Raw genomic sequence first — 15,488 nt, 5'->3', positions numbered from 1 at the left:
ACCCGCTCGCTTAACCCGGAAGCCAGCCGCACCAATGTGTCGGAGGAAACACAGTTCACCTGACGACCGAGGTCAAGCCTGCAGGCGCCCGGCCCACCAAGAAAAGCCGCACCAGCCAAACCCTCCCCAAACCCGGACGACGACGGGTCAATTGTGACTACTAGCCCTATGGGACTCCTGGTCACGGCTGGTTGTGATACAGCTCGGGATCGAACCTGGGTCTGTAGTGATTCCTCTAGCACTGTGATGCAGTGCCTTAGACCGCTGCACCACTCGGTAGGCCCTATTTTTATTTAGTTTCAATGTTTTTATGAATTTCGCTAGCAACAACAGAATGAACTACTATTCCTACGGTAAAGAAGAGGATCATATTTATAATGTCTACTTCATTTCCCAACTCCTAATTTTGAGCAAATTACACTAGTATCTGACATAGGCTTTGAAAAAGCACCGGTGAGTAGGCTACCAGTGCCGCTGGCTGCTGGTAAGCTTTCTTGACATGGACATACAGTACCCGTCAAAAATTTAAACACCTAGTCATTCCAGGGTTTTTCTTCCTTTTTTAAACTATTTTCTATATTGTAGAAAAATTGTGAAGACATCAAAACTATGAAATAACACATGGAATCATGTAGTAACCAAAAAAATTATTTATTTTCTTAATGCGTTTGAGCCAATAAGTTGTGTTGTGACATGGTAGGGGTGGTATACAGAAGATATTTATATATTATTTGGTAAAAGACCAAGTCCATATTATGGCAAGAACAGCTCAAATAAGCAAAGAGAAATGACAGTCCATCATTACTTTAAGACATGAAGTTCAGTCAATTCGGAGGACCGCCACAGGAAAGGAAGACCCAGAGTTACTCCTGCTGCAGAGGATAAGACCATTAGAGTTAACTGCACTTCAGATTGCAGCCCAAATAGATGTTTCACAGAGTACAAGTAAACGACACATCTCAAAATCAACTGTTCAGAGGAGACTGCGTGAATCAGAGTATTATGGTCTAATTTCTGCAAAAGAAACCACTACTGAAGGACACCAATAAGAAGAAGGGACTTGCTTGGGCCATGAAACACGAGCAATGGACATTAGACCGGTGGAAATCTGTCCTTTGGTCTCATGAGTCCATATTAGATTTTTGGTTCCAACTGCTACGTCTTTGTGAGACGCAGAGTAGGTGAACGGATGATCTCCGCATGTGTGGTTTCCACCATGAAGCATGGAGGAGGAGGTGTGATGGTGTGGGGGTGCTTTGCTGGTGACATTGTCTGTGATTTATTTGGAATTCAAGGCACACTTAACCAGCATGGCTACCACAGCATTCAGCATTCATCCCGTCTGGTTTGCGCTTAGTGGAACAATGTTTTTTTTTTCCAACAAGACAATGACCCAACACACCTCCAGGCTGTCTAGGGGCTATTTGACCAAGAAGGAGAGTGATGGAGTGCTGCATCAGATGATCTGGCCTCCACAATCACCCAACCTCAACCCAATTTAGATTGTTTGGGATGAGTTGGACCGCAGAGTGAAGGAAAAGCAACCAACAAGTGCTCAGCATATGTGGGAACTCCTTCAATACTTTTGGAAAACCATTCCTCATGAAGCTGATTGAGGGTATGCCAAGAGTGTGACAAAGCTGTCAACAAGGCAAAGGGTGACTACTTTGAAGAATCTAAAATATGTTTTGATTTGTTTAACACTTTTGGGGGTTTCTACATGATTCCATGTTGTGTTATTTTTATAAGTTTATTCTACAATGTAGAAAATAGTCAAATAAAGAAAAACCCTGGAATGATTAGCTGTGTCCAAACTTTTGATTGGTACTGTACATTTTTTGCTGACCTTTGTGTAACCAGCTAAATAGCTGCTCTTAGCTGCCCTTCCGATTTTATAATGTCGGTAGGTCAAAATAATGAAAAACTATCTACCAAATCTATGAATTTTAAAATGTTGAATTTTAAAATGTTGATTACTTCGCAATTTACTTTGCAATTATCATTCACCTGGTGATTTTGGGCAAATGCATGATGGGGGTCCCTGGGTTGCCGGTTTGCCTGGGAGGGGGTCCCTGGGCAAGAAAAGGCCTATAAAACTGGCTCTAACTATTGCCTCTTTGAAGCCAGTGTTAACTCAAACTGGCCCTTCAATTAGGAGAGTTAATCAGGTAGCTGAGATTTATCAGGTTGCTGAGCGTCACACCGGGACACAGGGAAGTTAGGGGAGAGCAGGAACCGTCTATCTCAAAGTCAGCGATGTCTTATTACTCTGTTTTTACTGAAGAATTAGGTAGTGTGACACTAGTCCTACAATGTCACAAGTTTACTTCGGTGAACTAGCCTAGTTCAGCAGTCATATCCCCATGATCTACCTGAGGATCAATAAAAATAAAGAGATATTGAGAGATTCGAAGTCAAAACGTTAGAAAAGGGTTACAGAGAGTGTGTGTGTGTGTGTGTGTGTGTGTGTGTGTCTAGATCTGTGCGTGGGTGTGAGTGACAGACAGAACTATGTGAGCTGATTACGTTCTCCTCCTCTCTAGTTAGGATGCAGATTCGCTGCATTGAGGAACATCTGCAGCCTTTGTTCAGTCCAGTACACATCCTCCTTTCCCTTTCTCTCTCCACCTCTGCCAAGCTGTCAGTCAGGAAGTAACCACCCTCACTCACATTTCAATTCAGCACAACAGATAAGGGAGCTTTCATAGAGACATTACTCTCCGCTCTCTTTTGGAATTTGACAAGTCCATATTTCTGGAGGTTTTTCTGCTGGTTTATTGGTTGTTTCTGCGTTTGGTGTGTAATATTGAGTGTTGAATTAAAATATACAGAATTAAACTCACAATGGAGGCACACATGTAAAGGGCTCAAACGGCACATATCAAATGTGAGAAGAGGATTCGGGGAAAACAAGGATATAGTAGAAAAATATATAGATGACTGTTTTTCCTCTCTCCGGTTTTACAATAGCTGTCAATCTGACACAACTTTGAAAGCACTCCGAGGGTTACCATTTTGCAGAAGGAAACTTTTCTCCCATGTCCAGTAGTCATCCGTTGACTTTGGTCTTAAAGGTCTTCTGACTACTCCACCACCCTCATATATAATGCATCTCCGGGAATACAGATGGAATATTTTATTTCATGTCTGCAGCCTGCAGATGATTGACAGCTGAAGCTCGTCCTTCAAATAAGCCTCAAACAAAGGTAGTTGAATGATGTCAGAGCAGCAGGCTGGATATGACTATGACTTACCATTAGATCAGTCCAACATAACAGATAACTAGACTTCAAAACCGTCTGGGAGGAGATTGATATCATACACACACACACACACTTCCTTTGTGGATTACTCAACTATGAGCAGGTGGTCATCCTGAAGACAGGTAATAGTAAAATCCAAACGTTAGCGGGTAGAAAGACTGTGTGTGTGTGGCGGCAGGTAGCCTAGAAGTTAAGAGCATTGGGCCAGTAAAAGAAAAGGTTGCTGTTTCAAATCCCCGAGCAAAGTAGGTAGAAAAATCTGCCGACGTGTCCTTGAGCAGGGCACTTAACACTGATTGCTCCTCTAAGTCGCTCTTGATAAAAGAGCCTGCTAAAATGACGAAAATGTCAATGTAAATGTGTGTCACTGCCTGTCTGGCAGATGTGAAGCCTAGGGTCAACACCAGCCCAGATTAGGCCTGAGGAAAAAGAAAGCAGCATCACGGGCTGCTCAGCTGTCAGTGTAGGACTGCTAATTGATTTGTAGCCGCTGGCGTGGCGTGGTGGCATAACGTGTAGCTTCCCCCTGTCAAGAGGCAGCCAGGCCTGCTTCGTGTATGTGACGTCAACTGACAGCTTGGAGTGGCTCTTCTTTTCTTGTGACGTTGGCTTGGTTTCCATGGTTCTCTATGGTTTTATCTCTTTTTATGACGATGATGATACGGAGGCGGTTAAATGTGGGAGCCGTCAGACAGCATCTCCAGGGTAGGATCTAGAGGGACTGGACTGGTGGAGGATTTGAACATGCTTTGACAGTACTTGGGCCTGGGAAGGCAGTTGTCAACCCAGATCAGCTACAGGCTCTCATGCATGTACACTACAGTACCCTGCTGTTCTGTTGGCTCCACTCTACAGTCCTGGAACAGAGTCTCATTCAGAGCACATCAACAGCACCATGCAGCCCTGAATTATAGTGCTGTCAGATTTCAGGTCAAACTGATGCAGCCAAGAACAGAGAGAGGGCATCTCCCACAGCTCTCATTAGGATGTCAGAGATGGCTCAGACATCTGGCCTCGCGCGCGCATGATGTTATTTCCTCTGAGCCATGCTGGTGTCCTGCTCAATGAAGTGGAACGATGAACCGGACACTCAGTCCCTTATCAACCCATCTGTCTGATAAGTCTACAGCCCATGCACCGGCCTGGCGGCAAAGTAGCAACATGCCACCTCTTAAGACATTACAGCATGATAGCAGGGTGACATAAATCCTAACACAACAAGAAATCCCACCTAACTCATGGCGACAGCCAGCAACTGAGATAGCTAAGTTCTCGTTCTGCTCCACAGTCTCTCACATGCACAGACATTAAAGGAACAAACCCCAAAGCCTTCTCGCCAAATGACGATCATGTAAAAGCCCTCATGAAGATGTCGTAATGTGCATTGGGTGAACAAAAGTCTGCATAGAATCCCTTATCTCCACTATAGGCTATATGAAGCTCTTGAACTAAGCCCTGGCATTAAATAAGCACATTATCCATCAGATGAATCCACAGGTCTTTAACAGGTCTTTACTGTTTATATTTATTCTCCTCTAAAGCTGCTCTCTTAGCCGACCCTGTGAGTTCTGTATGTCCCACACTTCATTCGCTAGACTATTGCATCACATCACTAGACTGGCACATCACTCTCTACAGTCACTTTATAGATGGAGGATTTTAATTTGATCACTATTTTGTTGCTGAGATTTTTCCTGTACAGCAGGAAATGTTTAATTTATTGAACCTTTTATGTAACTAGGCAAGTCGGTTAAGAACAAATTCTTAGTTACAAATACGGTCTACCAAAAGGCCTCATGCGGGGACGGGGGCCTACAAACGTATAGTGTATTTGAGTTTTAAAAAGGCTTATAAAGTTTGTAATTTCCACTTAGAAATGTCAGACTTGATTTGCCCAAACAGAAAATGTATTAACTACTTCAAAAAAGTCAATTTAAGGCACCTCCCGAGTGGCGCAGTGGTCTCTGTGCCCCTAGAGATCCTGGTTCGAGTCCAGGCTCTGTCGCAGCCGGCCGCGACCGGGAGACCCATGGGGGACCCAGCATCGTCCGGGTTAGAGGAGGGTTTGGCCGGCAGGGATGTTCTTGTCCCATCGCACTCTAGCGGCTCCTGTTCTGGGGCCGGGCACGGTCGCCAGGTGTACGGTGTTTCCTCTGACACATTGGTGCGGCTGGCTTCCGGGTTAAGTGGGCATTGTGTCAAGAAGCAGCGCAACTTGGCTGGGTTGTGTTTCAGAGGACGCACGGCTCTCGACCTTCGTCTCTCCCGAGTCCGTACGGGAGTTGCAGCGATGGGACAAGACTGTAACTACCAATTGGATACCACGAAATTGGGGAGAAAAAAAAAAAAACATTAAATATAATTCACATTTCCTGTTGCTATACGATTATTTTCCTGCTGTAGCAAACTGAATCAAATTTAAGATCCTATATCTGTACACACAAAGCACACACTAGTACACAGGCCCAGATGTACACAAGCAGAATACACTGACAGTCCATTTCATCCTCCACCTCAGTGGGCAAGTCCTGCCGGGGAGCTGCCGTTGCCCTTGTTGCCCTTGTCACAGCTTCCTCTGACAAATAGCTCTATCCAATAGAGTAGAGGCAGCAGACCAGTGTCTGTTTGCACAGTTGTGGATTTCTGGATAAACCCTGAATACTTACTGTGGCGGTCCCAGGTCCGTATGTGACCCTTACTTGGTACACGTTGCATACGAGTTTAATGAATGACAACAGAAGAGAAAAGGTGTAGAGAGCTGTGAATAAAGACTATGTTTTTAGAAGGAAGGGGGGGTTGCTCTGTGAGAGTCAGAGAGGGAGAGTTGTCTATCCAAGCACGCAGAGAAGCATCCACATCCTGGAGCAGTAGTAGCATGGCCAGTGATTCGTGAAGGACAGCGGCGAGGCACAGTCACTGACGCTCCCCGCCTCTGTCTCTCTCCCAGAGCCACGCATCACTGCCTGTATCAGGCACTTTATGGAGTCTCCATTGATTGGATTTACCCATTCTACTAACCAATTTACGACACGACACGCTCCCCATAGTCCTTTAAACAAGCCAGCGATGTTGAGCTAGCTCCTCTTCATAGTGGCTCCACTAGTGACTAGGGATCACATCTTTGTTGTTATGATCCCTTGGAAAGAGAAGGGTTTCTAATCCAACCTCAACACCACGGGTCAGTGTGGATTGGAATGAACTTGGCATGGGGAGAATAGTAATACAGGTTACATTAAAATAATGTTTTTTATAAGGGTTCCCAAAATCGAAATGAATTTGTAGAGGGAACCCTTAGTTATATGAGATGGGTTCATCCCAAGCAGAGACTGGGTCAGTGTCGAGCATGGTTTTCAATGAGAAAACAGAAACGCCCTTCTGGGTTTAGAGGCCCGACGTTTTATCATCTATTGATCTGCTCTGTCCTCTGCACACGGCTGACTGGTGTTGGACCTGATCCCAGGCCCTGGTTTCCCAAACAAATGTTAAGGCTGTGTTCATCGTTAGAACAATTGAGCTCAATGGTTTTAACAATGAATTTGACCTTAAGATGCTTTTGGGAAACCGGGCCCAGGTCAGTGTTTGATCAGATGGATATCTGCATTCTCATGTCCTGAATAGGGCTGCAACCGATGAAATCAGCAGCAGAACATGTACCTTTCAACATGGGCAGTATCGATCCCATTGACCACAGAGGTATAACCCAACAAATTGTTCCACGTGGAGATCAAAGGGCCTCATCTCAAGGCCTCCCGAGTGGCACTGCAGTGCTTGAGGCGTCACTGCAGATCCGGGTTCGATTCCAGGCTGTGTCACAGCCGTCCGCGACCAGGAGACCCATGAGGCGACGCACAATTGGCCCAGCGTCGTCCGGGTTAGGGGAGGCTTTGGCCGGCCGGGATGTCCTTGTCCTAGCGACTCCTGCGGCGGGCTGGGCGCGTGCACGCTGACACTGCCGCCAGTTGTACGGTGATTCCTCCGACACATTGGTGCGGCTGGCTTCCAGGTTAAGCGAGCAGTGTGTCAAGAAGCAGTGTGGCTTGGCAGGGTCGTATTTCGGGGGGCGCGAGGCTCTCGACGTTGGCCTCTCCCGTGTCCGTACGGGAGTTGCAGCGATGGGACAAGAATGTAACTACCAGTTGGATAGCACAATTGGGTAAAAAGTAAATAAAAAAAATATTAAAAAATTGCCTCACTTCATTCCAATGTCAGACACATCCTTCAGTTCCATACAGTAGGCCACACGGTCCAACAGTGACGGTCGGTCTTTCTGGGACTAGGTCTAGTAGCTCTAAAGAGGAAGAACTTTCATGTGTTGACTTTGAATGGGGTTGTTTGTTTATCTGCATTAAGGAGTGCAGTCAGTCAGTGTGCAGCAGTACATCAAATGCATGATGGTACATCCTAATTAAAGAAGTAGTCAGCAGCTCAACTTCAATGTGCAAATTACCAGCGCCAGCCAATTAGTATGCTAATATATTAATTCCTCTTATTGCTGATTAAGAATTCAGGATTTTTTCCTTGCTGCTCCATATGCACACAAATACTCATACACTTCCCCTGCAGCTTATTATTGAGCTCATTTATTCTCTGTGTTCATTTTACTACCAATTACTTTTTCAAATACAATTTTTTTTTTTGCCTGTTTTTTTGTTTTTTTACAGTTCAATGACTGCATTTATTTAGCTTCCCCATTTAATAAGCATCCACAGAAAAACAGTATAAGCACTGCAGGTCTAGCTTAAGTCTACCAAGTTTGGGTTCTCCTACAGGGATGACGTCATTAACCATTACAGCGTCTAACTCATTTAGCCGTGTTGTTAGTCACAGACAAATCTGTATGGGATTGTGTAAGACAAATATAGTCCCCTGTTGCTAGCTAATCAGTCTTCCTTTTCTCCTCCTCAGTGCTCAGTGGACTCTGTTCTAACGACTGCCCGGGAAACGTCAAGGTAAGACTCGTGCCTCTGTGTAGGCGTGTGCATTGTAACGCAATGAAAAAAAGATAGCCGAAGAGGTACATTGAAATGAGAGATATTGAAATGAAAGATAAAAAGGATAGGAACATTTTGAAAAAGTGAAAAGGCTTATCTTGTAACTAGTCAGTCTGGCGTCTGCTAAATGGCTAAAAAAAAAAGGTCAAATGTGACAGTCCCTCATCCCCAAAGCTAGTGACAGACAGGCTTGGCGCTGGTCCTGTCGTAGTGTTTGTGTTTGGGTTGTTTGCCTCTCCACTGTGTCTGCCCCTCCACTGTGTGTCCCCCCCCCCCCCATTGCCTGATTTAGCCGGGTGATTGATCGAGCCCATGTCTGGGGCTTTGGGCTGCTTTCCCCGCTCTCCTCCTCCTTAAGTCCCTCACATCTATCACTCTAACCCTCTTCTGTCTATCTTCCCACCTATTGTCTCGTTGTCCATCACTATCCACCTCCTCTCCCTTTAGTTTCCACAGAACTCCTGTTCAATTTCCAATCCCAGTACAACTGTTCAGTCTGGTGAAGCTATAGGCCTACACATGCCATATATATGACAGTACTGTGTGGGAGGGTCTGTCGGTGTGGGAGTCTGGCTGCACTCTCTAACAGGCTGCCATAGTTTTCATTAGGCTGTTTAAACCGAGGCAGACAGAAAGCTCTCTTCATTAGGCGTCATCGGCCCATAATGAAGAGATAATACAGCCTCCACATGACCACTCAGTAATTTCCCGCTCTGCAGAGCCCCACCCCGCGGCATGCTGAGAGAACCGTCTCCCCACAGTACTAGTGGTGGGTGGGAAAAATGTGTTTTATTATTTTTGACGGTATCGCAGTATTATTTTTTTTTGCGCTAGTTGGCCGTACGTTAACCAAACCTCCAGAATGACTCAATTTGTTTTAAGCACTTTCATTTCCATGACTGATCAAAATGGGTTTTCTCATGGCTCTCTCCTATTCCGTCCGCAGCAGACAAAATGGTGAGCAATATGTTTGAACATCCAACGGCGAAAGAATCACAGTATCAAATCGCAGTACATATAGCATCATGAGAATCGCAGTACATATAGCATCATGAGAATCGCAGTACATATAGCATCATGAGAATCGCAATACATGCACTGAGTGTACAAAACATTAGGTTTGTCAATATAAATGTCATTCCATGCCATCTTAATTATTAACTTATGTAACGTGAGGTCTACCATTTATGTGGCTTTTTTCCCCCGAACCGTTTAAAAAATTCATCTCCGATTCGCCGCATTGTACTGTTCATTACTATTTTTGAGGGATTACCAGGAGCAGTGGGTAGGACTGCATAATGCAGAGGATGTGATGGAGCTGGCTGCTATGTCAGGCTCACTGTAGCCTTTCTCTTTGTCTGCTGGGACCCAGCCAGCTAGGGCTTAGACCTGTGCTTTTATTTCACTCAAAGGACTCGGAGCAGAGCGCCCAGACCCCCCCCCCCCCCCCCCCCCCCCCGGCTTCAGAAAGGTCAGGGGTGATTTGCACACGCTCTGAACACACCGCCAAAACCTCTGAGGCAGGTCATGGAAGGGGACAGATGTCTGTTTCAGACTTGGGCGTCTGCATTGAGAATTTACATGGTGGGGGAGATCTGTTGTTTCAGGGAGAATGGGTCACTAATATGTGTGTTCTACTCTAATGCTGTGGGTGTTCTGACCTTGCAGCCGTTTGGTGTGAACCAGCCTGGGCCGTACGTCAGCTACACGACAGTGGACTCCAACGGCTACCTGAAGAACGCCTCGGGTAAGTCCAACGTGGACAGATGCTGTGTACAGTTGACAGTCTGCCAGCCGTCTTTATACAGGCATTCTGGCAATGGTGCAGATTTGGTGAGCCGTCAGCCATGACAGTTGTTCTAGTTGGGAATGGGGTTGTGTACGGACTTCCTCTCTATACTTGGCGATCGTCATCTCCGTGCTGCGGTAGCAGGTTTGAGTGACTGGGCTGTGGTATCGGTCAGTGTGGCGTGTGTGGGTGAGAGGCCCTTCCAGGGCTGTAGCCCCAGGGGTTTAATTGAAGCCTGGCTTCTCTGTTTTCCTAGATAATAGCCTTGTTAACCTCTGGTGAGATGGGCATCTCACTGCCCGGCCTGATAATGTTGACACAGCGCGTTTCCTGCTAGAGAAAGGCATGATGGGTAGAGGGTTATTGGTTTGCTTGCTAAGAAACGGAGGGCTTTGTTGCTCTGCTCTTTTTGGTTGAAAGTGAGGAGGAAAAGAAGGAGCTTGTCTTGTTTTCCTGCCTTGGAATATAAGAGATTTGATGAAAAAGAACCGAGCTATACATCCGAGATACAGTTTCAAGGACTTAGTGAAGAGGAGGGTGAAAGAATAGAGTTCTTAACAAAGATCTGTAGGAAAGGGTGTGTGTGTGTGTGTGTGTGTGTGTGTGTGTGTGTGTGTGTGTGTGTGTGTGTGTGTGTGTGTGTGGGTTTGTGGGTTTGTGGGTGGATACAAGAGGCTTGGAAGCAGAGGTGGAATTGCTATATATTCTGTGTCACTCCGTCAGGTCCCCTTCATCAGAAAGGCATCGACACAATGGCAGAATTTCTCTAATGAAGATACCCTCATTCCTCAATACAAAACTACGCTGTAGTACCTATGGAATGTGATGCTTTGTATTATCCCACATAGCACAATCACCCAGCCAGCCAGAGTAACGATTGTCATGCTGAGCTATTTCACCTGAAAATTGTAAGCACACACCTACACTGTAAAGTGGTCTTTATACCCAACCTAAGATACAGCCTGAACAGGACAGACTAGACATGAAACCATGACCCAGTCAGTCTCATTGTTCAACACCTGAGGAGATAGTTATGTTGAATGGAAAGGACAGATGAGTTGAATTAGGCCTAATGTCTTCAAGGAGGTGACAAAGACAAATCGCAAAATGGCTTAGAGGACAGACATTATATACAGATAACTGAGTCATGGAGTCAAGCATTTGCAAGATGTCTCAGTGAGTAATTCCGTCTTTTTAAAAAGCCTTGATTCGGTTCACCATTTATTTTAATTTTTCTGCAGTCTTTTCCTTTCCATGGTCTGTGTGTGTCTGGGTATCAACAATGAATAGGACAGCAAAGCCTAAAAAACAGATTTCAGGGATTTGAGTATCTAGCTACATCCTGTTCTGTTGGAATAATCCACTAAAGGAAAACGCAACAATACAATAGTCATTTTGAGAAGAACACTCTTCCCTCACTCCTCTCCCTCTGTGACAGGACACCGTTTATAGGGGCAAGACAATAGATCAATCAGTCTACAAGGAGTATCATCCAAAGAACCAGAGAGTCAGAAAGCCCTCTGTCTTTCCAAACAGTGTGTTTATTGTTCAATAATCCCCAACCTCTATTCCATTTTGCAGGGCTCAGACAACAAAACCGTGAGATTTAAATCTCTATTTCTTGTCTTTAAAGATAACCTTCTCTCAAGGTTTGGAAACACTCAAACCTTGACAGAGGAGAGGGAAAAGGCGAGGTAAACCTAGAATAGTACATGTCTGACTGGAGGGAATGAAGAAGAATAGAAGTCCAGATAGTTCTCTTTGCGGAGAGGAATCTTCATCCTTTCTCCCATTCATGTTTGTTATCTGTGTAGATGTTGAGCCTCCGTGTTGTGGTCAAGGCTATTTAAAGACGACTTGGATTCATTTAAAGACCGGATTTGGGATTCAACACCCATGGGTGTGCCAACATGCAGCGGTTTAGGGTTGTCCTCTGACCCCTGTGCTGGAGCTCTGCTCTGTGGGCTTAACAGCAGCTGTGTCTGCACCAGACACCTCTCCCTGAGAAGGTCATCGAACAGGCTGAACTGAGGAACAAGCCCCAACCACTTCCTGCCTGGAGGCTGAGCCAATGAGAAGGGGGGTGAAAGGCCAGGGCTGTGTGTACACTGACTGAGGGAGATGCTTAGGGTATAGGTTAGATATGCTGGACTGTATGGAGAGTGGCTGAGCCAGCCCTGGCTGGGTTATTCCCAGGACTCCTCATTTAACAGTAATAAAGTGCAGTGTGCAGGGTGATTTTTAAAGTGTATTTATTCTGTGGCTAGGGGCATGGGGAGAAGGCAAGGTAGACTGACAGACCTGAGCGGTGGTGCGCGGACTGTCTGCTCTCTCTACTGGGGCCCCACGCTCTTCATTTACCCTTCAGCACCAAAAGAGAGTGAACCGGGGTGATAGAGGGATGGAAGTCAAATACATGGATGGATGTGGAAGGAAAGGCCTATAGAAAAGACATGCTATAGAGGGAGAGGATAAAATGGCTGAAAAATAGCAGCAAACGGCGGCAAATAGTGGCAAGTGGGTTATAGGTTAGAGTAATGTAATGAAGATCTGGGTCAATGACGAAGAGGGCCTAGGGGGGACGGGGAAAATAAAGTGAAGGTTCAGGGAGGTAGGACACACTGCACTTAGCATTCTTACGCTGTGGTCCACAGATAGTGCTATTACCCCTGTGGCTACTGTGTCACAGGGCTTCAAGCATTGGTGAACCTGCGACTCGCCGCTGCCATCTCCTTATGGTATTGAACCTTGGTTATAGTGCTGTACAGGCAGCTCCCTTCCTAGTGTTGAGGAATGGCACAGGCCCATGTGTTAGTGACTGATAATACCAAGGCGATTCCCTTCGGGTAAGTTCAGTGGTAATGATATGGTCCCGCAGGCAGGCATATCAGCGGGCCGGCATATCAGCAGTGAGTGTACAGTATTTATATGTTTTAGCATGTATTTTGCTGGTGTGAGGTCTGTATGAGTGAGGGCGCAAGAGACGTGGTGAATTTAATGTATCAGCACACGTGCTCTCAGCATGCGGGCTGGGGGAACAACCAGGGGTGTATGCAGTGTGCCAGACAGGAAGAGCGTATTAGCCATGGCGGTTAGCCTCAGTGCGCTCCGGTGTCTCTGTGGGGCGGTTCTGCGGAGGCCTGGTCTCTGTGAGGCTGCGGCTGAGGGACATACGGAGCTGGTCCTGTCAGATGATCCCTGGCTGCTTTGCCTGGCTGCTTTGCCTGGCTGCTCTGCCTGGCTGCTCTGCCTGGCTGCTCTGCCTGGCTGCTCTGCCTGGCTGTGTATCGATCCCAGGTCCCAGGCGGTCTCCATCTCCACATCTCCAGCTGGAGCTAGTGAATCAACCAACAGAATATTAATGCTGGCTCTGCCTGCCTGGTGTGGGTGGGAGAGTTCATGTGTGTTTGTTTGTTTTTGTGTGTGCGAGCAAGCGTTACCATACGTGTTTGTTTGTGTATATGTGCATACTTGATTGACTGCGTGTGGGAGGGTAGTTAATTTACTGTCTGTGCAGTGCAGTAATGCATGTGTGCTGCCTGGTTCTCAGAGATCCAGTGCTCCATCTGAACCTCTCACCTTAGTCTCCTCAACCCTCGGGCTATTGATATAAGACCTTGGCATGCAATAGCTTACCTTTCCCCGCTGTCCTTATTCCCTATTGAAAGGAATGGAATTAGAATTCAGCTATATTAGAGATGAATATTGACCTTAAAGGAAGATTTCCACACCGTTGGTTTCTGTGCAATTTACTCTGCACAGTTAGTAAATCAGTAGGCCATATGGGTTTTAAAGGTACATCTACATGTTGTAGGTGTGGGGTAAAGCTAGTGGTGTCAGGCTTAATAAGCAGACGAGATTGATTACCCTGGACTGTTGATGGCAGGACGGGCTGTGTGTGTCGTGTTCACTGCCTGTGGGAGGACTAGTCCCTCTGGGAGAATACTGGATGAAACAAAGCAGAGGAATCGCAGTCATTCGAAAAATGACGGATGGTGAGTGAATAGTACCACTGGTACAAAACAGGAGTGTCGGTGCGCTCTCTCGATCCACCTATCTCTGCGTTCCATCCCTCTCTTTTTCTCTCCCGACGGTGCCGGGGCTTTTGGCTGGCTCATTGGAAGGGAGGAGCGGAGGGAGGAGAGGAGAAGGAGGGATGAGGAAAAAACAGCTCTATGTCGGTAGGGAACTTCGGCAGGCTCTGTTTCAATTAGGCAAATGAGGATGGTGGATTTAGGACAACGGAGAATAACACCCCCACACACCGACGCCTACACACACGATCGCTGTACTATGCTGTCGTCAATGTGAGACACACAGATTTGATGCTCTCTGTACCACACTCAGGAGTGATCAAGTCAGGTGAACAAGTCACTCTTTTATACAGATGCCCAGGTAACCAAACATACTGCACACAGGCATGCACACAGTACACACACTCTCTCACACACCCACACACACACACAGCACTTGTTGGACTGGACCTGTGTCTTGTCAGGTTGAAGTCAGTGGAAGGTGTGGGAGTTAGCAGAGCTAACCAACTGGAGAGAGAGGGGGGATTATTATTGATCAGAGCTTTGTTCTGCCCATGATTCTCTCCTGTGGGTTTCTGCACTCAGGCCAGTAAATTGGTCTCAAATTCAATGCAGGATTACCCCTCCGCCTGTTCAACTCCTCCTGTTTATCTCTCTCTACAAACCACACAGCACGCTCCCTCTTTCCTTTCACTCACTCTGTATTGTTCTCTCACATATAATATATCTTTCTCTCCATCTCATTCTGTCATTCTTCTTCTCTGTAGTGTGTTAATATTGTCTCTACGTCTCCTCTTCTCTCTGTAGTGTGTTAATATTGTCTCTACGTCTCCTCTTCTCTCTGTAGTGTGTTAATATTGTCTCTACGTCTCCTCTTCTCCCTGTAGTGTGTTAATATTGTCTCTACGTCTCCTCTTCTCTCTGTAGTGTGTTAATATTGTCTCTACGTCTCCTCTTCTCTCTGTAGTGTGTTAATATTGTCTCTACGTCTCCTCTTCTCTCTGTAGTGTGTTAATATTGTCTCTACGTCTCCTCTTCTCCCTGTAGTGTGTTAATATTGTCTCTACGTCTCCTCTTCTCTCTGTAGTGTGTTAATATTGTCTCTACGTCTCCTCTTCTCTCTGTAGTGTGTTAATATTGTCTCTACGTCTCCTCTTCTCTCTGTAGTGTGTTAATATTGTCTCTACGTCTCCTCTTCTCTCTGTAGTGTGTTAATATTGTCTCTACGTCTCCTCTTCTCCCTGTAGTGTGTTAATATTGTCTCTACGTCTCCTCTTCTCACTGTAGAGTGTGTTGTATTCCATCAGTGGTAATGGTCTCAGTCCTGATATCTGCCATGCTCCCCTAATGCATTATATCTGAATGTCTCTCAGTGGCTGCTCTGTCGCCACAGTAACCTGTAGTAGAGCAC

At 46.0% G+C, this 15,488-nt stretch overlaps 1 protein-coding gene across 2 annotated transcripts in view; it reads left to right on the top strand.

Moving 5' to 3' along the window:
- The window catches only part of LOC110526271 (T-cell immunomodulatory protein), a 111,824-nt gene that overhangs the window by 77,270 nt on the left and 19,066 nt on the right, over positions 1 to 15,488 (top strand). For both annotated transcript variants that reach the window (XM_021607083.3, XM_090238440.1), the window contains exons 13-14: positions 8,169 to 8,212; positions 9,923 to 10,001. In XM_021607083.3, the coding sequence (XP_021462758.2) occupies positions 8,169 to 8,212; positions 9,923 to 10,001 (123 nt within the window). The remainder of the gene's footprint in view (positions 1 to 8,168; positions 8,213 to 9,922; positions 10,002 to 15,488) is intronic.

This window comes from Oncorhynchus mykiss, chromosome 6 (assembly GCF_057628025.1).
Source record: "Oncorhynchus mykiss isolate SJ-2025 chromosome 6, ASM5762802v1, whole genome shotgun sequence".
In the NCBI taxonomy this organism is placed as follows: domain Eukaryota; kingdom Metazoa; phylum Chordata; class Actinopteri; order Salmoniformes; family Salmonidae; genus Oncorhynchus; species Oncorhynchus mykiss.
The sequence above is the reverse complement of the archived record's forward strand: the minus strand, read 5'-3'. Positions and strand labels throughout refer to the sequence as shown.